Below are 26,570 nucleotides of genomic sequence, written 5' to 3'. Positions count from 1 at the left end.
TGCATGTGGATAAACTCAGATCTGCTTTACTTCTTGATGCTCTCCTGGTGGGTTAGATGACAGATCCGGGGCACAGAACCAGAGCCCTGAATGGTCAGTGTCCTCCACACTAAGGGCAGTTGACCGTGTCCTAAAGATGCCTGAGTCCAAGTGTGGAGGGAGGATCTTGCTGTCAGACTCCCTCTGGAGCCAACCATCTAGAAGGAACCAATGGCATTAAGAAAAAGAACAGTCTGAGAAGCACAGTAAGACCAGTGTCTTTGTCTCTTCTGGCTGCTATAACAAATACCACAGCCTCAGAGGCTTGTAAACCACAGACACGGGGCTGGCCCAGTGGCCGAGTGGTTATGTTTGTGCGCTCCGCTGCAGGTGGCCCAGTGTTTCGTTGGTTCGAATCCTGGGCACGGACATGGCACTGCTCATCAAACCACGCTGAGGCAGCGTCCCACATGCCAAGACTAGAAGGACCCACGACGAAGAATATACAACTATGTCCCTGGGGGCTTTGGGGATAAAAAGGAAAAAAATAAAATCTTTAAAAAAAAAAAACCACAGACACTTATTTCTCACAGTGCTGGAGGCTGGAAGTCTAATATCATGACACCAGTGGATTCAGTGTCTGGTGAGCATCCACTTCCTGGTCCATAGGTGGCCATATTCTTGCAGTGTCCTCATGTGGTGGAAGGGGCAAGGGAGCTCTTTGGGGTCTCTTTTATAAGTACACTAATGCCATTCATGAAGGCTCCACCCTCATGACCTAATTATCTCCCAAAGGCCCCACCTCCTAAGATCATCACCTTGGGGGTTAAGATGTCAACATTGGAATTTGGGGGGACACAATCATTCAGACCATAGCAATCAGTAAGAAAGAATAGCTGTTTATTCAGGTCTTCATCAACAGAAATGTCAATTAGCAAGAAAATGATTGTCTTAAAAACTACCAGGATTACATCTCTCTGCCCCAGCCACGCGTGGACACATTACTACGGAGTTAGAGAAGTGGAATCATTGCTTTGCCTGCCCTAAAAAGAAAACTTGTTTATGCTGCATGGTAAGTGGAATCTAGTAAACAAATACTTTACATCTTGAGAGATTAAAAAAAAAAAACCTTCCTATCTGAGTCCCTGTTGGGATTTGAACAGAGAGTAAGCAGTCAATGGCAAGGACGTGGGAGGGCTGCAGTCCTGACCCTGGTTTGGGACTCAGGCCCTCAGGAGGAGAGTGGGCTTATGACTGCTCATCATAAGGCTTGGCCCTGAGGGGCAGCCACAAGTCAGTACGAGGTGGCTCACAGGAAGGGCAAAGCATCCTTCAGGAGGAGTAGTGTTCTTCCTGCCACCTTAACCATTTACAAAGACCACAGACCGGGCGTGCTTGCTGCTCACATAGCTATTGTGAGGGTCTCTGGCTTCTCAGGTCTTACATGAAGCGTCAACCCAGAAGACCTAGAGACACGCATGCTTCAGCCAAGCTCCCTGCTGGGGCGGGGGGTGGGGCAGAGCAAGCAGCCGGCAGAAACCCCGAAAGCCTCAAAGGGAAAAGAAGACACAGCTGATGGGATTTTGCAGTTTCACTAGAACTTTGCTGACATTTTCACCCAAAGATGTTGACAGGTTCTCAGTCCCTCCTGTTTCAGGGTGAAGGCCTCCCAAGCGTGCATTGCTAGGCATTGACACCGAATGAGGAAAGGGCCAGCTTCCCCCACAGGGGTGGCCAGCCTTATATTCCTTGCCTTGACCACAGTCCAGCCTATGCTTCCAGCCCCATCCTTGTTTCTGGAGCTGGTGGATCATTTTGCCCCTTGAGCACCGCTGGCCCTCTTGGGCCCTGGACAGGCCATTATTGCTCCTGAGGAACACTCTCTGAGGCAAGGCGAGGCCCAGGCCTAACAGGACTTCTTTCCTTTCTTCACAAGGATGGAAGGGTAGAGGCAGCTTTGTGCCTGTGTCTGTGCCACTAAAAGGTCCCTGGTCCAATAACAGTGCTTGTTTCCTGGGGATCTAGGGTGTGAGATGGTCTCACGCACCAGCTTATTTATTCTGCCATCTACTTAATATGAAAATTCGTATTCGTTCTGCCACCCCTCCACCCTCAACAATGCTCTGGGAAGGTGCCCCCACGCCATGGCTCCTGGAAGGTAACAGGGCTTTGGTTTGGGAAATCCTCGGGTGCTGAGCCAGCTCCTAGAACGTGCTGTGCTTGTTCCAAGCCCAGCCATCACTGCAGCGCTCCCTCTGCCTGCAGGGCCCTCCTCCCAGTCCAACCTGAGTCCTCCCTTCTTCCTGAGGCCTTCTCCACCTGGGGTCTCCCCAGTGGGCTCCCAGAAGGCAGCCATTTCATGCTTTCTTTTTATAATTCTTCCCTCCCCTCCCCTCCATACCTTGCATGTGGTAAGTGCTCGATCAATGCTTGGATGAAGCCATTGAACGTCATTAGAAAGGGATTAGGATGACTGGCCAGCAGTAACGGCTGGGAGACCATGGCCAGCCCCTTGAGCTGTTGTGGTGGGCGGGGGTGAGGCAGTGGGGAGGGTGGGCAGGCAGCAGGGGTGAGAGGCAGGCTCCGAGAGGCAGCTCTGTCATTTCCTCCTAAAGTGGAGCCCAGCCGGTGGGCCTGTCTGAAGAGGGGTGGGGGGAGTGGGGGCCTGGGAGAAGTGGGTGGGGGATGGAGAAGGAAGGAGACATTTTTTGGGAAAATCAAGAAGCTGCTATCTGGTCTGATGGGGGGTTTTGCAGATTCTCTATAGCTTTTTGGTTTTGTTATTAATAAAATCTCTCTGTCAACAGGCAGAAACCTGGGTGGTGGGGACAATGAGGCCAACAGACTGGCCAGGGAGAACAATAGGTCCTCCCTCCTCTGGCCAATGGACAGGTGAGGGGGCAAGTGCTCCGGAAGGGAGGGCCTGCTGCCCATGCCCACAGGGCACCAGGCTGCTGTCTTGGGGGTGCTGGCAGCCATGTCCTCCATTTCTCAGAGGACCAGCTTTCATGGCTAGATCTAATCCAGGTCCAGCCCTTACCCAGCACTGCTGGAGAGGAAGTGCGCGTCACAGCGAGAAGAGCTGGCAGGAGGAATGGAGGCACAGGAGAGACAAGTGGCTCATGCTGATCTTGATGCTCCTTCTCTGCCCCACATTGGGTACCAGGGACAGATGTTAGGCCAGGATTCTGCAGAACAGTCCACAAGTACCTCTCTGGCACTTAAGGAGACTTTCTCCTGAATTTCGGGAACATAAACCTGCCCATCCTTGAGCATCTGCAGTGAGGTGGTGTGGAATCCCACGGCACTGACTTACGGCTCAGCTGCAAGCTGCCAGGCCTGTTGGACATTGTGTTCTGGCATTTTAATCCCTTGTCTGGAGACTTTGACCCTTTGCCATATTCTTGAAACTCCTAGGTGTTCCTGGAGCCTGACAAAGGATCAAGATCTCAGCACCATCCAGCAAACCCAGGCACTTCCAGCCTCAGTAAACAGTCATTTGCTCATGGTGGATCAGTTGCTTAAGATCATGCATCTCTCTGATCTCTCTGGTCCACAGAGAAAAACATATCACCCTGCACTGGCTTTTTTGGATGTGCTATCCAGTTGCTGACCTGGGACTCGCTGTGGAAACATGACATCTGCTCATGTGGGTTACATCGGGGCCACCTGTACCACAGTGCATCTTAAAATAAGATTTTCAACCTAAGAAGCCTGTTCTTCAAGCTGACCTGAGTCCTAGAAGGCATAACAAACAGATGAGTTTCCCAGGCTGAGAGTCTAGATTTGCTGGGGACAGGCCTGTGGAGCACCACTGTGGTGGCCTCTCCAAGGGGTCTGGCAGGTACAGAGCACAACATAGGCTTACAAAGGGTGAATGATAATTTACACAGGGCATCCCAAAGGGCTGATATTACTTTCCCTACTACGCATCTCCAACAGAGGAGCAGGCACGGGGAAATTTTGACTGGAGTGAGAAAATTCATCAGCTTCTGGGGAGTCATAAGCTATTACTCTGGAAAGGCCAAGTATGGCACCCACCGTCTCAACACCAGCTTGGGCCTGGATCTTTCCTCTCTCAGCCTCTGACTTGTCTTTGAAATGTGAATCCACCCCATCTTTCCATGCTTTGTGTTCTTGGCTCCAAGGTGCACCGTGACCACTGCCGGAAGTGACAGAGCTGTATGCTGGTAGCCTTCCCAGGGAATACTGCAATAATGGCATTCTCCTCATCTGTTCAAATTTATCATTTTGTTTAAGCAAAGACCAAAGGGGTAGCAAAGAGGCAAAAGTTAAAAAGGCAATCCTTACCAGGGTGAGAGGCAGGGAACGGGGCCCATGGAACCCAAAAAGTAGCCTCATGGTAAGAGGATCCCAATGGGGACCCCCATAAAGGAAAAGCAGACCAGGCTCCGACTGCTGCCTGCTTTGTTGAGGAAGCAGTGGCGTGACCAATCCCAGCGTTCTCGCTGGAAAGCGTCAGCAGTGAAGTCGTGCTCCAACTTGGGAGTTTCTGGAGCAGATCAACCTCCCATGGTCACCTTTTGCTGATCCCCAGGGACAAAGTCTGTAGGCTTCCTTTCAAACTCCACAGCCCTGCAACGGCTGCATCTGGCCATTTGGTTGCAGAATTTTACTGCTTCTCCACCCCCCTGCTCCTACTTACCCATGCATTACTTCCATGGCTGTCCTGGGTCGGGGGAGACCAGCTTTGTAAGCCACTTAGAAAAGACCAGGCCAAATTGGACTTGAGAGCTTTGAAGCTCCTCAATTTTCCTCCCTCTTTGGAAGTTAAATTAGAATAACCCCTTTCCTGCCCTTCTCCTAGCTAACCTAATCTCAAAGCTCTGAAATCTAAGGGCGACCCTTCAAATGTGTTACATCAGAAACTTGAGAGGAGGCCAGTTACCCAACAGGCTAGCTAATTCAAGGCTCTGAAGGACCTGTTAAAAGTTTCCGTATCTTCTGTTCTGCTTAGAAAAAAAAGTAGACTTAAATGTCAGTTATCATTTAGGGTTACGAGTGAATTACATTTTTATTTACATTTAAAAGTCTCTCCCTCTCCCTGTGTTCTGGTCTGTGAACGGCTTGCACTTGGACGTAGTGTAGGCTCTGACTGGGAGAAGGTCGGGGTGGTGAAAAACTTCACATAGAAAACCATAACTCAAATCTCTCCAGGTTTCATAATTTTGCTCTTGCTTCTAAAAAGGCATCTCTCATGGGGAGATATGGGCTTTATATCTTGACATTCTATTTGGTGCTTCTGCGTGTGAGGGGAGAATGCCAGCGTGTGACACTGCAGAGCAAGACCGGTGGGAGCTGCAGGGCGAGGGCTCCACTTCCCAGTGACACTGTTGCCAATTCCCAGGAGCCTCCTGGGATAAGCTGGGACTCCTTGGGACACAGTTTGCCGCAGATGGGGTGTGAGGGAAGCCTGCCCACTCTGCCTTGGGCTCCAGGATGGCACTGAGTTCTAGAAGCAAAGAGCACATGGTGAGGGGTCAGGCCGAGGCTCTCATGTGGCACCATGGCAAGCAGTGTCACTCTGAGTGAGGCTGAGCAGGGGAGGCGTACAGGACACTGTCCCCACAAGAGACGAGCAGTGATTTGGGGCAGAGGGACTGATTCCAGTGTAGCCAGGAAGGCCGCAAATCCTAACAGTGGCTATTGATTTGGCATCAAAATGTGACGTTGTCAAAGCCATGATGGCTGACAGTGGTACCAACAGGCTGCAGTTGGAGAAAGTGGGTGACCAACATTTGTTTGCAGAAGAGATGACGATCTGTGAGTGGCTCGGCCAACAGCTTCAGTGTCAGGAGAGGCCCTCTTTGCCTGGCTAGCTTCACTTGGACAGTGTCTCCCATTAAAACCTCTGAGGCACTTACATAGCATATTTCTGTGTCCATTCTCTTGCTAGTCTGTTGTACCTGGAAGAAAAAAGCAGAAGTGGGTGACACCCTTACTCAGAATGGTCACTTCCTCTCAATGCAGAGTAGAGAACAGAACTAATGCACAGGAGATGCTGCTGCTTCTTATCAAACATCTCGGACTGATGAATGAGTACAGTAAAGACTGCCTGGAGCAAGAATATGTCATTTGTGGCCATAAACCCCTAGCTTGGTGAGTCCTGATGGTTCTCCATAACTATCTGCTGTGGAAGATTTAATAATGCCACAAGCCTCCTCCCTTCCTCTCTCCTGTCCTACAACATGGATGCTTGAGGATCAGGAAGAGATACAGAAGTCAGCTTGGAATAGTCCCAGGCTGTCCAGCACGTGGACTCCAAGATCCAGGCTTTGGAGCCTGGCCACTGGAGTGTGAGTCAGTGCCACCCTCAGCAGCCATGAAGCAGACCTGGCACCCATATAGGGCTATGTAAGTGTGCACATTTATCCTCATTATTGTAATAAGATCTGATGCCATGAGACTCTAAGTAAGAGAGATTTGTAGTTGGAGGAGGCAATGAAAAAAAATCACTTTTGGCATGTCTAAAATATCTTATAACAAGTGTTAAAATAATACAGTTTAAAACCTAGCCAATTAAAAATCACTTTGTCATTCAGGAAAACTCAGTGAGGGAAATAATGAGACCTATAAAGGTTTCAAGAAAAATATAAATTGGAATAACCACATTCTATTGTAATCTCTTTGGACAGAAGAGAAGTAACAAACTAAAAGAGTCACTGGAGATGTTCTTTAAAAGAGCCAGCAATTACCCCCTACCCCCACCCCACACCATACACAGATCCAGTGCACCTCATAAGGCCACTGCCCCTGATGCCTGGGCCCCTGCCTCTCCTACCCTTTCTCACCATGCTGTCAATGCTCAGGCATTATCGACAGTGAAGGTGAGTCATTCCCTGTACCTGCTTCACTAGCCATAGACATTCCCCCCATGCTACAGTGCACAATTCATGCCTAGTCAAATGGGGCAGAATTCTACAATTCTGGGCTGGTAATCGGTGTTTAAACAGAGAGCTGACAGTGAGAGTTTGTCGGTAAAACAGCAACACACGGCTGACTTCTGAGCCCCCGTCAGTAAACTGACCATGGCAGTGTTTCCCACCTCGACTGGCCCTGGCCTCATCCTGGATGTATCTGATCAGACACCCCCTTGTCTTATGCCATAAACCTTATAATTTAATCCAGAATTTTCTTGCTGTGAGATCCTTCTGAGTCCATTCTTGGTTGACGACTGACCTTGCTGGCCTCAAGGGCAGGCTTGGCAATGATATCTTAGGGTTCAGTAGTAGCAGTTGATGAGCTATCCAGGACGGTGAACAGCTTTTCTCTCTTTCTCCCTCCTCAGAGTCAAAGGAAATGTTAGTGAGAGAGCCAGGAGTCCAAGCCGAGGGCTCACGCATTGCATGGGCTTGGCATAGCAGGAAGCTGTCTGAGGGAACCTGGTTAGCCTGGAAGCACCAGCTCAGGGTGGGTACCGCAAGGAGGTACCTGGGGCAGCCAAGGCCTGAGGCAACCCAAAGAGGACACGTACTTTTCTCTGTCGGCCTTGTAGGTGTGGGCTATCTCTGGCACCAGAGGGTCGTCAGGGTTGGGGTCGCAGAGCAGGGAACAGATGGATAAGAGAACTGGGAAGAAAAGAAAAGGAGGTCAGCTCAGCCATGAAGCTCAGGTCGCCCCAGGTCCAGTGAGCCCCCAACTCAAGCTCTGTATTGACAGACCCATTGTCTTCCCTTCAACGCCCCCTCAAAATTCTTCTGCTTGACACCCCAATAGTCATGAGAGTGTTTGCTTTGGCAGCCATTGGCTGAATGGCCATTTTATCCTTGTGCAATCCAGTCTCAGAAGCATCTGCTCCAGGGCATGCCCTCCCGTGGTGCTGGCCCTCACTCCCTGCTCTGCTCAATGAGGCGTTGCTGTCTTCAGCTCTAAACAACCCCCCTTTGCTGTCTGGTCCCACAGGCACTGTTTACTAATAAGGAAATGGGAACTGGAGCATTCAGGGTAACTTGTCCAAGGTCACTTGGAAGACCCAGCATATTGGAAAAAACAAGATTTTGAACCAGGTCTGATTGCCAAGCAAATGTGCACTGTCCCGCCCTGAGCCCTCCCGGCACGCTCTGGACCTGAGGACCCTCACCCCACCAGCGCTGCGGTGAGGAGCGGAGGGAACTGTGCTGCCAAGATTCTTAGGGCCCCAGGCGGAAAGGTACTGTCATTCCTGGCTTTGCCCTGGACCCACCGTATGACCGCAAACAAGTGTCATCCTCACTTAAGTGAGTCCATTCAAGTCCTGACCACAGTCCCCCACAGGTAAGCTACAGGTGGGAGGGGCGGTTTACCCTTTTAAAGATATTCTACTTGCCTGCTCTTCTGAGCTCAGAGGCCATGTCATGGGAGGGCTGGTGGGCTCCACCTGTGCGTGCCCTGCTTCCTTCCACACTTCAGGGCCTACGCCCTGCCACTCTGATTTGCTCGCCCTCCTTCAGGCTTGGGAAGTGTCCTGCCCCCCACAGCCAAAGGCACATGAAGCTGGTAGACTGTCATGGCCCTTCCTCCTAGTACTTCCGGGGCAGTGGGGTGAGGGTTCAGCTCAGAGAGGAGGAGGCTCCTGGGTATGGAGTCACCTCGCAAGACATTGGGCTGTCTCTCAAATGCCTGAGTTTTGGAGCTCGCTCTGCCACCACAGGGATTTGCACCACCATCTGGGGGTCAGGGGGGTGGGTGGTGGGTGCAGCTTTCCCGCTGGATGCAGAGTCTTCAAAAGTCTCCTCCCACCAGCTGCCCGGGTGCCTCACGGCCCCTCTCGGCTGCCTGAAGCTCTGCTGCCTCCATTGCCTCACGCTCCTCTCTTCTTATTTCTTGGGCTCTGCGACTCTGTTTCTCTTGGTTCATTTTTTCGCCATCCCACTCGACCCACTGACAGGACGCTCACACCGTCTACATTCAGGTCTCAGTGCACACACAGCCACGTTCAGCCCATCTTAGTTCAGAAGGAATATCTGCATAAATAAAACCCAGTTTGGACTGGTTTCTTCAGCCTCATCCAAAGACCAGTGCTCAACAAACACACTGCTCTGGGGAGGGAGGATTTCTCCAGGGGGACAGACCCTGTATCTCCCTCCTTCAGGGCTGAATCATAATCCATGTTGGATGAACGAATAAATGAAGGAACAGAGAAGGTAATGTGATATTCGCCTTTCTTATTTCTAGATAAAAAGTATAAACAGGATCAATATTTCCTTCTTGCACCCATGCGACAGTCTGGCTGGAGCACTGATCCATGGGGAAGAACATAACCTGGATTCCTCCCCTACAGCTGTGACCGTGGGCCGTGGGGAGCTGCCTGCTCTCTCTGAGCCTCCGTTTCCTCCCAGGAACATGGGGTAGAAACGCTGCTGTGTGAGCGGGCAGGCACAAGGCAGGGCACGTGAAGCATGTCAGAGCCACATGCGGCTACCTTTTGATACTGTCAGTGCTGGAGACCACTGGGACCGCAGGATGTCGAGGCAGATGCTGCCGTTGCTGTTGATGTTGGGGTGATAAATTTTGGTCGTGAAAGCAACCTGCAGAGACGAGGGACCTTAAGTCAGGCAGACCACAGGGACGTCCTAGACAGTGTCTGTCTGGAATATGAACCAACTAGGGCAGAAGTGACTGCTGCTGGGCCGTACCTGGCCCTGCACAGTCCTGGGTGAGCTGGCCCCCAATCCTGAACCCTAAAGGGATAGAGGAGGGGCCACCCCGAGAGAAGACCCCTGACCATTCCCTGCTGGGTTCTTGTTCTGCACATGGGGGACTGACAGCATGTCTCCCAAAGCAGTGCGCTCTGAGGAGCAGTAAGAGGGGCAGTGACAAGGACTTGGAAGTCTTCTTGAATAATGGAATTCTTAGGCTGGATGGTGGATGCGTGGGTGTCCATCCTGTTGTTATCTACAGTATTTTGCATGCCTAAAATAGTTTATAAAATAGTGTTGTTTTTTAAGAAAAGCACTTACTTTAGAATATGGGGAGAGGAAGACTGTGTACATGTGAGGTTTGTCATCTAGTACCAAATGATTTGTCCCAGGAAGGGTCAAACTTCCAAAGCGTCTCAGACAGTTAAGTATCTGCCTTATTCTTCAACATCTCCTATAAAGAAGATCACGCAATGTTGCTAGATTCCCCCTTTAGAGTCAGAAAATTCCTGCCAAAACATCAATCTACTTTATCTTGTTCTCCCGTGGAAGGAGATTTTAAAAAGACAGAGACTTTCTTCAATTGTAGAGCATTACTCTCACCTTTCAGCTCACATCCCTCCTTGTTAAAGTGGTCCTAACTCTCAGAGCTTACTTCTTCCTCTTGTAATAATAGCCACTGTGTTTGCTTTGCCCTTGGGCAATTAGGGATCCTGAAAATGCCCAACAGATATACAGGACTACACCCTATCTGTTTATTTTAAGAAAGATCCTCAGCTGCTCACATGCTAACAAGGAGATAAGCTGGAAAATTACTACTTTATAAGACACTGCAGCTCCCAACAGGGAAAGGGGAGGGAGGGGTGGATTAGTGACCATGAAGCACGCCTTTTCAACCAAACCCCCTGGAATCTGGCAGAGTTATTTTAGTATCTGTCCCTCCCCGCCCAGCACACTCCATTCTCCTCTGCTAAAAGCTGGCAAGGTCTCCAGAATCCTGACCACATTTACCCGTGATTTAAAATACTGAGGCATTGGGTGGCCTCTGGTGGCAATGCCTGGGCAGAGCTGTGGCTGAGAGCCCAGAGAGGCTTCTTCACACAGGCTCAGATACAATGTACACACAGGGCTGAGGGTCTGACTCAAACGGAGCCATCAAGGCCAACCTCAGGGTAGTGAGACACATCACGGGCTGAGATATGGGGCCCTGACACGTCTTGCCAAAATGCACCACCTCAGTCCAATCCTGAGAAAACATCACACAAACCCCAAATGAGGGACATTTGACAACATAATTAATCAACACTCCTCAAAAGCACCAAGGTCATAAAAGACCGGGGAAATTGAGGCACTGTTACAGATTGTGAAGATGAACTAGATATGGCAATAAATCCACGCAGGGTCCTAGATCATTAGTGGAAACTGGTAAAATTTGAATAAGGTCGTCAGTTTGGTTCAGAGCATTGTGGCCAACAGTGATTTCCTGGTTTTGATAATTGTACTATAGTAACCTAAGATGTTGACTTCAGGAAAAGCTGGATGAGACACACATGGAAACTCTGTACTATTTCTGCAGCTTTTCTCTAAGATTAATTCAAAATAAAATGTTTTTAAAAAATAAGCTGACACATCTGGGTTCAAGTGTCCCCCTCCTCTATGAGCTGTGCCATTTCCAGGAAATGACGTGCCCCTCAAAGCCTCAGTTTTCTCGTTCACGACCACAATTGATATTTTTATTTTAAAAAAAGAAAAGAAAAATATGTATTGGCATATGCAGAAAAAACCTGGAGGAATGTATACCGGGCTGTTAGCTGTGGTCTTCTCCATGTAGGTTTATAGGAGACTGATTCCTATCTGTACATTAGTTAGTTCTCCAATGTTCTAATTTAAAAATAATCCATTTAGGGGCCGGCCCTGTGGTGCAGCGGTTAAGTGTGCACATTCCCCTTCGACGGCCCGGGGTTCACCGGTTTGGATCCCGGGTACGGACACGGCACTACTTGGCACGCCATGCTGTGGTAGGCATCCCACATATAAAGTAGAGGAAGATAGGTACGGATGTTAGCTCGGGGCCAGTCTTCCTCAGCGAAAAGAGGAGGATTGGCAGCAGTTAGCTCGGGGCTAATCTTTGTCAAAAAAAAAAAAAAAATCCATTTATACCAGTTTTGCAATCAGAAAAATAAAAGATGTTAAAAATGAGGTGAATCACATACACACTGCTGGATGACTACATCTGACCTGCAGCCCGTCCTGTCAGCTCCACCTTTGAACACCCCAGAATTTGCCTCTTCTCCCACCTTCATGCCACCTGTCCTGTCCCCATGATCCCAGCCTTGGCCCCACTTAGCCTCTGCTCCTTGCTGCAGCAGAGAAGTCAATGCCCACACAAGTCCTCAGGCCACCCCTCTGGCCTTCTCTCCACCCCTGCACACAGGCTTGTGATCCCCCCATGCTCAGGAAGATCCACCCCAGCCCCCTGGCTCCTGCTGCCACCCACTCTCATCATCCTGTCCCACCTCCCTCTCTGTGCTTCTCCTCAGCACCGGCCAGCTCTCATACCAAAAGTCTCCCTGATAGGACTATGAGCCTCTTGAGGCAGGACTCCCCTGGGCAGGGCTGTGTGGTGCCCAGGGGAGTGAGGCAGGGTGGAGTAGCTCCCCTCAGGCTTCCCCTTCCTATTGGTGGCACTGTCCTCTCTTGAGGCCCCACTGATGGGCTGGGGTGTGTGTGAAGGCAAAGGAAGGCCCACTACTCTTGTAACTTGATACAGGAAACTGAGTGCGTGGGAAGGGTGGTGACTAGCCAGGGCCCTAGACCAGGGTGTCTCCACCTACTGACATTCAAGGTTGTCCTGTGCACTGTAGGGTGTTGAGCAGCCTCCTGGAACTAGTAGCAATCCCCTCCCCACCCCCTACCTCAGGTTTTAACAACCCAAAATATCCCAGGACATTGCCCGATGTCACTGGGACAGGGGCTGAGAACCCCTGTCCTAGACTGAAAGGGACCGCAGAGAAGGGGACTGCAGCCCGAGACCTGGCCAGACTCAGCCGCAACAAGAGGAGCACTGCTGAAAGTGTGGTTTCTGTAGGGAGGCCCTCACCACAACAGGGATCGATGGTGAAAGTCCAGAGTTTAAAGTCCTGAGAGGCTGTAACCCTGGAGGTGGGAGAAGCCCCATGTGCAGCAGTGACTTGAAAAGGCCCCTCATTACACGCTGTCCCTGTCCTCACCTTTGGGGGCTTGAAAGGGTAATCTGTAGGAAAGTGGATGGTCAGGAAGAAAACGCCTCCTTGGTAAGGACTGTCATTCTAGAAGGACAAGACACAGAAGGCAGATTAGTGCACGCACAAAAGCGTAAAGTGCAGGAAGCGAAGCTGGGGTGGTGCACGCAGCAGCGACTACCTACCGGGCCCATGATGGTGGCCTGCCAGTGGAACACTGCAAGACAAAAGAGAGATGGGAATGTGAGACACTTCCCAACAAACACGTCTACTCCACCAAAAGGGAGCTGCTCAGGTCAGAGGGTATCGTCCGCACAATACTGCCCTCACTTCTGGCCTCAGTGGGGCCACCTTCCATCTGTGTCCTTTTCCACATAGTCCCAAGGCAGGGCCCTGTGCCCTGGGGACCTGGGGATGGGCCTAGACAAGCCCCTCTGTTCTTCCCTTCCAGGTCCCCCCACCTTTGGCAGTCAGGCTGGGCTCCCTCACTGGTGGGTCAGAGCCTTCTCTGGCCGCACATCATGCCTGGGACCCTCCCTGGCGTCTCAGGCTACATTTACCACTCTACCCATCCCTACGAAAGCTCCTGTCCTCTCAGCAAGGCTGGCCCAGTCATTGGAGGGCCAGTGACTCACCTCCGAGGCTCCCAGGGCAATTTAGTCTCTGTGGGAAGTGCCTGCCCACCCACTGGAGTGGCTTCTGAGACCATGTGAGGGGTCCGTTGTTCTCTATGGATTTTGTCTTATGATCCATCATGGGGTGGAATTAGCCCAAAGTTCCACACCTGGTCCTGTCCTGGGTTTCCTGCCACTCCTTCAAATACCCACAGACTCTACCCCTGACAGCAGGACAGGAAATTGCTGAGGCGTGAGGAAGGTGAGTGCCGGGATTAAAGGCGAGGTTCCCCAAACCTCTACATGTCTAAACGCAGTCAAGACGGCACATGACCTTTCTCAATATTTCAAAGAAATGTGACTGAAGACAACACCTTCATCTGTGAGACGGCTGCCTGAGTCGATGGAAGCGTCACTTCTTTTGCTTTTGATGTTTTTATTCCAATTCATGCTAACTATTAGCTGTGGTTAACAGATCTACCTTTGCCTAATAATAATATGGAATGGAACTCCTTATTAAATAACAGTCCATGGGGAGGGATAGCTAATAAAAGAGGCTCCTTCTGGTGAGCAGTTTGGGACCGTCTGGTCCCATTCACTTTAACCCCTGAGGGCTGCTGGGGGCTAAGGAGGGCTTGGGGGCACAGGCAGAAGAAAAGTCCCCAAAAGAGAGAGGAAGAGGAAGGAAACTGCAGAGCGATGCTGGAAAGGAGCTATTTGCCCACAGAGCAGGCATGAAATGGCCCCAAAAGGTTAGCTAGTGTCCAAGACTGTACAAACCCCATCCACTGAGGTACTGAGTATGAGGGCGGCCTTGATGCTAGCTAGCCTCTCCAAGAATGACAGCTGCCTCCCAGCACAGGGCCATGGTGAAGGGAGAGTGTGCGTGGTGCAGAGCAAGCATCGAGGGAGCCTTTAGAAAGCTAAGGCTAAATTAGAACCAATTCAATCTTACCAGTAACCCTAATTTGATGGGATCTTAAGTGACAGGTAAGAGGGGAACGTATGCTATGGAGACCTGGGGTCCTCGGAAGGATGCCACAGATTGGGTGACAAGCAGGGCCAGAAAACAGTGGAACTAAAGCTACCCTTGCTCATTCAACTCTCACATAACACCTGTGGAGCCTCTCTGCTCAGCAGCTCCGCCTGCCCCCCACCCCAGCTCACCCTAGCTCTAAGCCTCAGCCCACAGGATGTATACGCACACATGCAGGGGACACCACCTCCTCTTTTCTTCCAACTTTGTGAAATTTCTCTCTTTTTTATTGTAGTAAAATATGTAACACAATGGAGAGTTAGCATTTAATGCTACAGAGTTTCAGTTTACAAGATGAAAAATTGTGGGCATGGATGGTGGTGATGGCTGCACAATAAGGTGATTGTGTTTAATGCACTGAACTGGACATTAAAGATGGTTAAGATGGTAAACTATGCTATGTGTATTTTAACAATAACAAAAGTGAAAAAAACATGTAACATAAAATATGTCATTTTAGCCATTTTTAAGTGTACAATTCAGTGGCATTAAACGCATTTGCACTGTTGTGCAACCGCCACCATTATATAGACAAAGTTTCTTTTTCTTCACTCCAGACAGGAATCCTGTACCATGAAATAATTCCCCATTTTTACCTCCCTTCAGCTTCCATGAGCCTCTACTCTGCTTTCTGTCTCTATGAATTTGCCTAGTCTAGCTATTTCATATAAACGGAATCATACAACATTTGTTCTTTTGTTTCTGGCTTATTTCACTTAGCATCCTGTTCTCAAGGTTCATCCATGTTGTAGCTTATGTCAGAACTTCATTTCTTTTTATGGCTAAATAATACACTATTGGATGTACATACCACACTTTGCTTCATTCATCTGTTCATGGGCACTTGGGCACCTTTGGGCGACTGTAAATAATGGTGCAATGACAGAACTGGCATACAAGTTCTGTTTGAGTCCCTGTTTTTAATTCTTTGCTGTCCTTAGAAGGCACCACGCTCTTTGACACACAGCCTCTCCCTTCCCCACCTATTTTTCCTACAGCTGCAGCTACTGCAGCCTCCAGGAAAGGATGAGTGTCCCAGAGCCTAAGAATCTCAGAGAGTAGAGGTGAGGTGTGGAGCAGAGTATGGATTTGGGGAAGCCATGGGCTGGGCCACTTGGCCTCTGGCCTGGCCAGTGCTGCTTCTTCAGTCTCCCTTAGGGAAGTGCTGAAGGGGGAGAAAAGAACAGGAACTGTCCCCTCCCCTTGGCAGAGGCAAGGAGGAGGCCCCCTGCCCCTCACCAACCTTCCAGCTCCACCCTCAAATACAGCAGCAGCAGGTCCTCCACGACTAGCTTCATGACCGTTTTTACACAAACACCCAAGTTTTAGTTGGTCAGAGGCACTTTCCAGAAGCCAGTGTACCTCGGGACAAGATAGCTATCTCGTGCCCCAGCGGAGGGAGGTGGTGGTTTCTGGCAGTATCTTAACTAGCCAGGTGACGGTCTCAATGTTTCTAATGAGAAAGCACTTCACGAGCAAATGAAGGGAAAACAACAAAAAACCTTAAAAGACTGCCGGGCTGATAAATTTGATCTGGAGCACTGAAAACTACTTACAATCATCTCCCACAGGTCCTGCGGAGCACTGGGCAGGGGGATCCCTCTGCAAGTCGGTTAATTCCTAGAACAAAAAAGACAGCGAGCTCAGCTGGTGTGTGCCTTGGGGATGCTGCTCTAGCCCACACCTCTGGGCCAGAAGTGCATTCTCCTGGTGGGAAGGGCTCCTAGGCTCTGGTGGTGGTGGGGGGTGGGGTGGGGGGGGTTGGCCTGGCCAATGAAAATGAGTGACCTGAGGGTCTGCTCAAGGCTGCAAAGATATCTGAGAAGTAGGCATTACCATTTCCATTTTACAAGTCAGGAAATGGAAATGTAAAGAGTTAAGTTACTTGCTCAAGGTCACAAAGCTGGAAGAGGGCAGGGAGAGGAGTCTCCAGCGCGTTTGCCTTACGCTCAAGCCTAGCCTTTCCCCAACTCAGGTGGAGAAGGGCAGGGGCAGGGTTTTAGCTCTGGGCTCCTGAGTTAATACATGGAAACTTTCAGCCAAGAGGAGGGGCTCAATCAAGGGCAGGGCTCCCGTATTTCACTTACTCTACCTCTCCTGGGTGCGTGGCAAGCCCTAGAGCTCTGAGCCGAGACTAAGGACATGCGAGTAAGCCTAGCAATGCTACCCGATGTACCAACAGGGGAACAGGAAATTCACCATAACTGGATTCCCTTTATGGGACACCAACTTCTGGCCACAACCCCCAAAAGGTATCCTGGCCCAGCACGAGCCTCAAGGCCCAAGCCTTTGGGCAGTGACTCTCAAACTCTAGCTTGCATGCTTCCTAATATTCCCCATCCTCCCCAGGTTCCATATCTGGGTAAATTTCTTGGGGTTTCCAGAAAGGTTCTAAAGGGAAGGAAGGAGGCACAAGTAATGGTCCATTGGGTGGCAGGGAAACTCCTCAAGGGATGGCAAACTCCAAGGTCTGCTGTACATGCATGAAGTTCAACCCTGGCTGATGACATTCCACCTTACCTGAACTAAACCTGAAACTGAGCTCATCCAGAGTTCCTCCTCATCCCACTTTATGTCTGGGCATGCTGATCATTCTAGTAACCACTGCCTCTCTGGCCATCCATTTCCCCCCAAATATAATTGGCCGTGGTGGGAGTATTGACATTGCAGAAGTCAGCAAGTGCTACCAATCAAGGCCACGCTTTCTCTCAGAAGGTTAAACAGCACTGGTCAGTTCTCAGTATCTGATGGATCTAAATGGTTGCACTTGGTAAGCACTCTGTAAGCAGCATTGCTAGTCGTCACAGTAGAAATGAACTTGGGGAACAACTAAGGTCATGCAAGGGGACCCGAGGACATGCTCAGAAATGCCATATGGCTACAGAAACTTGAGCAGAACAGTCCTGCTCATCTCTGTGCTGTGCCCTCAGCACCTACTTTCACCACCACCTGTAGGGGATTGTTTATACCCTCTGCGATGCTGCTTGAACGAATGAGCTCTTTGACAGAAGGACTGTTAAAGGCAAATCCTAGAGAGACTTTATGAACAGTTGGGGGCAGGAAAAGCTGGCAGTACAGGCTAATTGCCCCTAGCTCACCAGATTTCTCCACACCTCCACACGTTTGCACAGGCTGTTCCCGTCCCTAGAATGCATGTCCCTCTTTAGGGGTGTGGTGAATGGTTACTAAGATTTAACGATTCCTCAACGACCAGAAGTGGGTCTCTGTTGATAGATTCCAACCAGCACCAAGGAGTTTTAAATGCTAACTGGCATTTGAAGGAAGAATAGTGTGATTTGAGAGAAAACAGTTCACTCCTATATTGCATTCCTCTGCTTACCTAATAGGGGCCAGCAGACCTGAGTCCCAGCTCCGTCACTGAGAATGTCACTTTGATCTCTTTGGGCCTCAGTATAATTATCTGTTAAGTTGTAATGATAACAGTTGCCTGCCAGTTGGCCAGCACTACTGTAAGGCTATAAATTTTGTAATGTGTATAATGTACACCAGTGCACCCAGTAAAGAATCAATGAGGCAGTGCATAGAGGATGCTTTCATCAGTGTCGTAAAAAGAGGGATGAGGACTGCGTGGAAGCTGTCTAGTCCTGGAAGAATACTGAAGAACCTCCTAACACCGGTTGACCCCGGGGAGAGGAGCTGGATGGCTGAGGATGCAGAAGGGAGACTTTTCCCTGTTGACCTTTCTGTACCTTTTGAGTTTTGAACTATGGGGATTTATTACCTATTCAATAAGTACATAAATAAACTATTTTATTAGTTGTAAAGGAATATGCATGTTAAAATTGTGTAATAATTATTTTCCCTCAGAAAAGGAAAGAGAAAAGTCTTGTGTGTTACAGAGGAGAGCAGCTAAGCAAACCACTGGACACGCTCAGCTCTGTTGCCTCGTTTCATCGAATGCAAGATGGCACCAGTTGTCAGTCACGATTTTATTTTATGTACAACTAAGAAAGAAAACACACTGGCAATTAAACTAAGACCGAATGTTTTCTTCACACTTAAAACTTTTAATTTTATTTTTAAATTATTTTTATTGAAAGAACTCTTTTAAGCTTACTTGGACATAGGTTTCATTTTGTTTTTTTAATCAAGTATCACTTATGCATACAAAAAAAAAAAAGAAATTCAAGTGAAAGAAATTGTTTCTTCCCATTTAGAGTCCAATGCCAGCCCTGGGTCATGGACGTCCTCACAATCATCCTGTGTGCTTTCCAGGCAGTGGTGATGTGGTGATTCTTAAAGAGACTTCCACTATTGTTTCTGGAGTTTTCTTCCAAGCCATTGATACCCATTCTGCAAAGTCCATGATACACAATCTCTTTGCACAAACCTCAGCAGGTAAAGGTGACCCAGCCTCACTGACTTGAGGGTCGATGGCACCTTCCTTTCTGGGGTCTACGGAGCACTGGCTGGCTTGGCAGGGAAAGAGGGAATTGCAGTCTTTGCTCTAACAATAAATATTTGTTCCATGAATATAAAGTTGACTTCCCACTGTTTTGTTTCTGTGCCTGTGTTCACAAAAGCTTTTCTTTTCAGTGCTAAATCACAGTATCTTTTTGAAGACATTTTCAAAGCAATTAAAGTCAACACACCAACAATACACTTACATCAGTATGCACTGCCATCATCTGGTTCATGCAAACAAATGGTGACAACTAAGTCACAACTGCTGCCTGGCTGACAGTGATTTTAAGAAGCATCCCAATTTCAGAGATGTGAAAAAATGTTCATCTTAGAGCAGATAAAATACAGTATTATTTATACTTTCCTGATTTTCCGAGATCTCTCTACAGAACAATTACCATTTATAATCAGAAAACGTTAACTAAACTTGTTTTGAAAAACTAAATCAAGCATTATGCAATCATTGAAAATTATAGTTTCTATGGGGCCAGCCCCGTGGCTGAGTGGTTAAGTTCTTGCGCTCCGCTTCGGCGGCCCAGGGTTTCATGGGTTCGGATTCTGGGCGCGGACATGGCACCACTCATCAGGCCATGCTGAGGCGGCATCCCACATGCCACAACTAGAAGGACCCACAACTGAAAATATACAACTATGTACCAGGGGCCTTTGGGGAGAAAAAGGAAAACAAAATCTTTAAAAACGAAAAAAAGGAAATTATGGTTTCTAAAGACTATGGAGTAACAAGAGAAAATGTTATGATACAATCTTAAGGAAAAAAGATGGGAAAAAGGCAGAATGTAAAATTTGATGTACCATGTGACTACGACAATCAGAAACACACACACAGCAAATAGACTGGAATGAAATCTATCAAAATGTTAAATTAACCACAATGATCTCACAGGGCTATAGATGACTTTCTAAAAGAAACTGCATCTTGGGATATTTTCCAAATTTTCTTTAAAGAACATGTATTGCTTTAGAACGCAAAAATTAATTGCCATTAATACAGTATAAACATAAACGTAATGCTGCCACATAAATCCCTGTCCATATTGAAGACATTTAGAAAGGTTACATTGACACATATTCAGATCTTTTAAATGAGCATTCTTGTTTAACTGAAGGTAATATTTTATCAATAAAGTGAAAGTTCATCTACAAATATTGAACTCTTTGGAGACAGTTTTTAAAAAAGGGATGAAGTTGGTTGGCAAGGGCTGTGGGTTGGGAGCTAAGGGGGAAGCTAGCACAAAGCCACTGTCCTGACCCGGGCCTTAGACTGCTGGCACCACTTGCCTTCCTCCTTCCTGCAGAGCTCCTGTTCAGTTCCGGTCCCCCGGGAGACGCACACTCACCCTCAGCTCCAGGTCTAAGAGTAGCCAGACATTCTAAGAGTAGCCTTGGCATTCAGTGGCTCAAGAATGAGCATGTGACAACTCATAGCAAGGAGGCAAAGTTAAGAAAAAGATTTGCTGGCCTTTCTGAGAACTTCTGGAAGCCAGCGTCTCTTTCTTCCTAGGGGATGTCCAGCGGACTGTGGGGCCCAGAGCAGCTCAGTCTAGAGAATCTTAGGGAAACTGAGCAGGAGCCCCAAAGTCTCTCCCAAAGTCTTGTGGACCTCCAACTCTGTAGCCAGGGCAGCTGGGCCTCTGTCACTTCCAGCCAAGGCTTCCTAACTTGCCCTAGCGGTGTCTTCTCACCACCGTGCTCTGGACACACTTTTCAAGTTAGTATTTCCCATAGTTGCGTTGTTTCTCCCAGGACTTGTTACATAATTTGCAGGGCCCTCATGCAAAATGAAAATGCAGGGTCTCTTTTTCAACAATTATTAAGAATTTCAAGACAGTAACTGCAGAGCATTAAACCAAGGGCACATGGAGACAATATGGGTCACATACTCAGGAAGCCAGCTCTGGTTTCTTCCTTTATTGATTCCAATCAAGGCAAGTTCTCCCTGGCCTTACGACTTCAATTAGCTTATATCTATGGTTGCCATCTCGTCCTCCTGGTCAAACTTGTTTCTCCTAGTTCTGCCTTTTAGAAATCTTATCAGCCTAGTGTTCAAACAGGTAGGTTCAAACCTACACTCCTTATCTCCTCCACCCTGCTCCCTGTCCTCAAAACTTCTGATTCCTCATCTTAGGCAATGACACCACCATCCGCCCAGTTATCCATCTTGTGTACCTCCCTCTCTCACTTTCACTACAAACTCTTCTTTAAGTCCTGTCAATTCTACTTCTGCCAGGTCACTCAAGTACTGCCCTTGCCTTGGGATCCATTCTACCGTCATTAACTTTGGCAAAGCCTTTGTTGTACTTTCACAATAGCCTCTACTCTGCCTCTCCTCCAGTCTCTGCTCTACTCTGGGCCACACCACTACCAGAAGGATATTTTTATAACACAGATCGGAGCATGTGATTCACTAGTTCAAAGTCCTAGGATGACAGATAACCCCTTCAGAGAATAATTTGCCAATACACATCCTTTTTGGAGGGCTAATTATAAAAAATGAGTCATACCCTTGGAGATCCTGTAATTCCATCTCTGGTAATCAAACCTAAGCTTACTGCGCAATGATGCTCATCACAGCACTTTTATGAAGAATTTAGAGTATCAATGGCAGTTAACTCATATTGAGTGCCTGATATATACCAAGTACGTGTTAAACATGTATCATCTAAGTCTCAAAACAACTCTGTAAACATGTAGGACACAGAGGCTGGAAATGAGTAAGCGCCTTGCCTCCAGTCCTACCATAGGTGACCTCATTCTCTACCCTAGGTCCCTTGACACCCATGTCCATGTGTTTACTCCCTACAGATAATGATAAAATAAGTTATTGGTCATGTTCTTATGGAAAGTTAATGTTAAAAATTATGATTATGAATACTGTTTCACAACATGGAAAATGCTCACTTTTAATCCTATGTGGAAAAGTGGGATACAAAACACAGTACGATTATTTTTTGTAAAGTAAGGAAAAAGCCTGGTAGTAGATACGCTAGAATGTCAACAAATGGTAAGGTGGCAGAATTGGGAATATGTTTTCTTTCTTCTACTGTGTGCATTTTCCAAATTCTAGTTAATATTGTGGAAATTAATTTAAAAAACCTTAACTAAATTGGAGTTGGGAAGCCTTGTAGAGGGAAATCTCACATCCCATTATACACCAAACAGGAAGAGACCTGCTTCCATCTTGGATAAGAAGTAAAACTACCTTACTACTGAAGGGAGATTTCTCTCTCTGCCTGGCAACAGCCCAGCCAATGAGAAATGACAAACTCAGCCAATGAGAAGCCATTGCTGCCCTGAACTCTTACCTTCCTGCAATGAACTTTCATTTTGAACAGCCCCCCCTCAAGTCCTTTTTCTCTATAAAAGCAGCTCTCCTTTGTTTTCCGGATTTGCCTATGGCTCGCCATAGCATGTACATCCTGAATTGCATTTCTTTTGGGTGTTCTGGTATAAACTTGTTTTGAGGATAAAACAACAGAGGAATTTGCTTTTTAGTTTGACAATATATAAACCCCCTATAAAGACTCCCAGTTACACAGGATAAAAAAACAGTTACCCCAGCACTGCCCCTAAGACCCAGGCCCATTAACCCACTCCCATCCCCTGCTCCAGCATCCTGCTCCGGTCATCCTCCCCGGGCCCCAAGCCGAGTCACGCGGTCTCTCTGTGGCAGGGAACGCCCTTGTCCCTCTTCTCCATCTGCAGAGTTTCAACTCATTCCTTAGGACCCAGCTCCAACCACAACTCCTCCGCTCAACCCTCCAGACACTTCCACAAGAGCAAGCCCTCCTTCCTCAGGCAACTGGCGCCATCTCGCGGCCCAGGGCAGGCAACGAAGGCATCCCGAGTCCCAAGGTCGCCGCAAGCGCAACGGGAAAAACGTCCTGCCGCCCCCGCAAGGCCTACCGGCCCACTGGCTCACCTGCCAGCATGACGCAATCCCCACGTAACGCCGGCCCCGCCCCTCCAGTCCCGCCCCACCGCCACACGTAACGCTGGCCCCGCCCCACGCGCCGCGCCGTGCCCTTTTAAGGCCGCGCCGGTGGCCGTTCCGCCTCCCTTCCTGGCAGGTGTGCCCGTGCTGCGTGCACCTCGGCAGCTGTTCGCTTGGGCGCTGTGGCGCCCACGCCCGCGAATCAAGCCTTCAGACCCCGACGCTTCGGTCTCGCAAGAAGCCTGAGAGCGAGAGGGCCCCTTACCTTCTGGATCCGCTTGAGCGCCATCCTACCCCCGCTGCTGGGGACGGGGGCGGCCCGGCCCCGGGCTGCCAGGGGCGGCCCGCTGCCGGCTCGGCCGCGGCGCAGCGCTGCAAGCCGGGAACGGCTGCCTGCGCGTGCGCGCCGCGGGGCACTGTGGGGCCGGCGCCCCGCGTTTGGCGCGTCCCGGCGCCGGCAAGCAGAGTGAGCCTGGCGAGCGGGAGCGGCCGTGTCGCCTGTCTGCCGGCTGCGGCCCTGCCCCCCGGGTCAGCGAGGGCCTGGGGAGGCCGGCGGAGAGAGGGGCGCTCGCTGGTATAATAGCGACTCGCCGAGCACTTAAGAGGTGCCGGCGGCCGTGCTCTCGGTCCCCGCCTCCTGGGCTCCCTACCAGGCTGTCACATACTCCTGAAAGTAGTGGTTCTCAGCTCTGCTCTGAACTTAAGTCTGTAAGTATTCCTGCCCTTTTACGTGTTATGTGTCAAATATGTTACAGCTCTTTCCGTAGAAATACACATGACAAATCTTTAAATGCAGCGGGCCTGGAGATGTGCATTTTCAGTAATGCTTCAGGTGATTTTGATGGCACTGCCAGGGTTGAGAACCACGGCCTTCCGCTGCATATCCAAACCTGATTTTCTCTCTCCTTTCCATTTTCCCAAGACCTGGCAGGCATCTAGGTCAGAATTTTTCGAACTGTGGATTAGGAACAATTAGTGTCATGAAATCAGTTTAATGGGTTGCAGCCAACATTTAAAAAATGAAATAATATAGAATACAAAATATTAGTGCATCTCACATAGTAGAGGGAAGAATGGTGAAAGTTCCATTGTGTGTATGTGTGTAGATGATAACATTTATCCTCCACAATGTGACATTTTTGAGAGGCAAAGGGGGTGCAACATAATTACTCTAGGCCCAAAGGTGTAATCTGGGGCTGTCTCTGACCAACATACAATCACCTATATGTGTGTATTCAGTCAGAATATAAAGTGTATTATAGACAATTCTATGGTCCCCAGCCCCTTGACCAAAAACTCTTCAAGGATGCCCCATGGCCTGCAAGGATTACATCCAGTGTCATCTAAGGCACATCAAAATCTGGTATGGTCTAGCTTGGGCTTACTATCGAGAGTTTCCATCACTGCCCCCACTACTTTCCTTTACTCTTGGCTGCCCTCTGTGTGGAAAGTTCCCTCTTTCTTTTCCCTAAAGCAGAGCCATCACTCACCTTGCAAAACTGGCTCAAGCAACATCCCCCTGAATGCCCCTGGCTGAGCACCTCTCTTTGGTGTTACTTTGCAGCACAATTTCCTGTTAGTCCATGAGTTATCCCTCCTTGCATTGTTTACATGGCTCTTCCCTCAGAACAGATGACCCTAAATTTTTATAAATGGTTATATATTTGTCTAAGAATATAAACCTCAATGACAATGATGGTTATCTCTGGATGGTGAGTTTACTAATGATGTTAATTTCCAAAATTTCCACAGAGAATCTACATCGCTTGTATAATCCAGAAAAAAAAGAAAAGAAACAGAATTGGGTTGAATAGCAAATGAAAAGTTCCATTTCTACTTCTTTTGGTAGTTTAGTGCATAGTCTTCTAAACTTATTACATAAACTTTTATATGTAGTTTTTTATTTTGAAGTAATTTCAGATGTACAGAAGTGTTGCAAATATAATAAAAGATTTAAAAATTGATACGGCCAGCCTGGTGGTGCAGTGGTTAAGTTCGCACGTTCCACTTCAGTGGCCGGGGGTTCGCTGGTTCGGGTCCCGGGTGCAGACATGGCACCGCTTGGCAAGCCATGCTGTGGCAGGCGTCCCACATGTAAAGAAGAGGAAGATGGGCACAGATGTGAGCTCAGGGCCAGTCTTCCTCATCCAAAAGACGAGGATTGGCAGTAGATGTTACCTCAGGGCTAATCTTCCTCAAAAAAAAGATAAAAATTGGTAAATTGGACTTAATAAAAATGTGGAAGTTTTTGAAACTTCGAACAGCACCATCAGGAAAGCAAAAAGACAACCCACAGAAGGGGAGAAAATTTTTGCAGATCATGTATTTGATAAGGGTCCAGAATATATAAAGAACTCTTAAAACTCAATAGAAAAGACAAGCTAATTAAAAACTGAGCAAAGGATTTGAGTAGGAATTTCTTCAAAGAATATATAGAAATGGCCAATAAGCACATAAAATATAAAGCTCAATATTGTTAGTCATTAGGGAAATGCAAATCAAAGCCACAGTGCGATACCACTTTACACCCTCTAGGATAGCTATAATCAAAAGGACAGCCCATAACAAGTGTTGGTGAGGATGTGGAGAATTTGGAACCTTCACACTTTACTGGTGGGAATGTAAAATGGTGCAGCTCCTTTGCCTTAGGACTGTCCCTTGTTGAGGGAGTTCTTTTTATCCAGTTTTCAGTTTTCTATCCAGGGTAATTTTTCCAAAAATAGTTGTAACCTGGTTGTGTTTGTGGGAGGAGATGAGTTCAGAGGCTGCTTACGCCGCCATCTTGATGAGATCCCACTTTGGTGCGGCTACTTTGGAAAACAGTTTGGCAGCTCCTTAAAAAGTTAAAGTTCTATGACCTTGCAATTCCTTTCTTAAGTATATACCCAAGAGAAATGAAAGCATGTTGACACAGAAACTTGTACACAAATGTCTGTAGCACCATGATTCGGACTAGCCACAAGGTCGAAACAACCCAAATGTTTAATGGATAAAATGTAATATATCTGCAAAATGGAATATTTTTGGCAATAAAAAGAACAAAGTACCGATATACGCTACAACATGGATGTATTAGATTGCTGGGGTTTCTGTAACGAAGTACAACAAACTGGGTGGCTTAACAAATTTATTGTCTCACAGTTTTGGAGGTTAGAAGTCAGAAATCAAGGTATTGGTGGGGTTGGTTCCTTCAGAGGGCTGTGGGGGAGAATCCTTTCCACATCTCTCTCCTAGTTTCTGGTAGCTTCAGGAATTCCTTGGCTTGTAGTTGGTGTTCTCCTTGTGTCTTGACATTGTCTTCTCTCTGTGTGTCAATTTATGTGTCCGAATTTCCCCTTTTTGTAAGGACGCAATCGTAGTGGATTAGGGTCCACCCTAATGACCTCATCTTAACTTGATATCTGCAAAGACCCGATTTTCAAATAAAGTCACATTCACAGGTACTGGGGGTTAGGACTTCAACAAGTTTTGGGGGGACACAATGCAACATATAACAATCGATAAACCTTGAAAACATGCTAAATAAAAGAAGCCAGTCATAAAAGGCCACATATTATATGATTAATTTATGTGAAATGTCCAGAATAGGCAACTCTACAGAGACAGAAAGTAGATTAGTGGTTGCCTAGGGCTGGGGGGAGGGGCCAGGGGATGAATAGGGAGTGATTGCTAATGGGTGAATTTTGTGTCTGTAACACTGTTTAA

At 48.2% G+C, this 26,570-nt stretch overlaps 2 protein-coding genes across 10 annotated transcripts in view; one reads left to right on the top strand and one right to left on the bottom strand.

The window, feature by feature from the left end:
- Nucleotides 1–4,988: 4,988 nt before the first annotated feature.
- Nucleotides 4,989–23,263, bottom strand: UBE2D4 (ubiquitin conjugating enzyme E2 D4). Of its 4 annotated transcripts, XM_070617234.1 has the most exons (9): nt 23,131–23,207; nt 16,045–16,108; nt 13,024–13,055; nt 12,848–12,925; nt 9,939–10,071; nt 9,401–9,506; nt 7,475–7,568; nt 5,865–5,906; nt 4,989–5,452 (listed from the first exon to the last, which is right to left on the bottom strand). In XM_070617234.1, exons 5-9 carry the CDS (start codon nt 9,969–9,971, stop codon nt 5,230–5,232), a joined length of 498 nt encoding a protein of 165 aa, XP_070473335.1. In that variant the 5' UTR covers nt 9,972–10,071; nt 12,848–12,925; nt 13,024–13,055; nt 16,045–16,108; nt 23,131–23,207; the 3' UTR covers nt 4,989–5,229. The 4 variants fall into 4 exon arrangements, with proteins under 4 accessions (XP_070473335.1, XP_008525503.1, XP_008525505.1 ...); XM_008527281.2 differs by lacking the exon at nt 9,939–10,071 and having other exon boundaries at nt 23,131–23,263; XM_008527284.2 differs by lacking the exons at nt 4,989–5,452; nt 9,939–10,071 and having other exon boundaries at nt 5,819–5,906; nt 23,131–23,263.
- Nucleotides 23,264–23,280: 17 nt separating this feature from the next.
- URGCP (upregulator of cell proliferation) overlaps nt 23,281–26,570 on the top strand; it is an 82,826-nt gene continuing 79,536 nt past the window's right edge. For 2 of the 6 annotated variants that reach the window (XM_008527275.2, XM_008527277.2), the window contains exon 1: nt 23,398–23,573. The gene's annotated coding sequence lies outside the window, so the exon portion shown is untranslated. Of the gene's footprint in view, nt 23,574–26,570 lie in introns of all 6 variants that reach the window. The other 4 variants (XM_070617219.1, XM_070617223.1, XM_070617224.1 and 1 more) reach the window with 4 other exon arrangements.

The sequence above is a fragment of the Equus przewalskii genome, chromosome 4, assembly GCF_037783145.1.
Source record: "Equus przewalskii isolate Varuska chromosome 4, EquPr2, whole genome shotgun sequence".
Lineage (NCBI taxonomy): Eukaryota > Metazoa > Chordata > Mammalia > Perissodactyla > Equidae > Equus > Equus przewalskii.
Note: the sequence above shows the minus strand (reverse complement) of the source record. Positions and strands in the feature narration are given on the sequence as shown.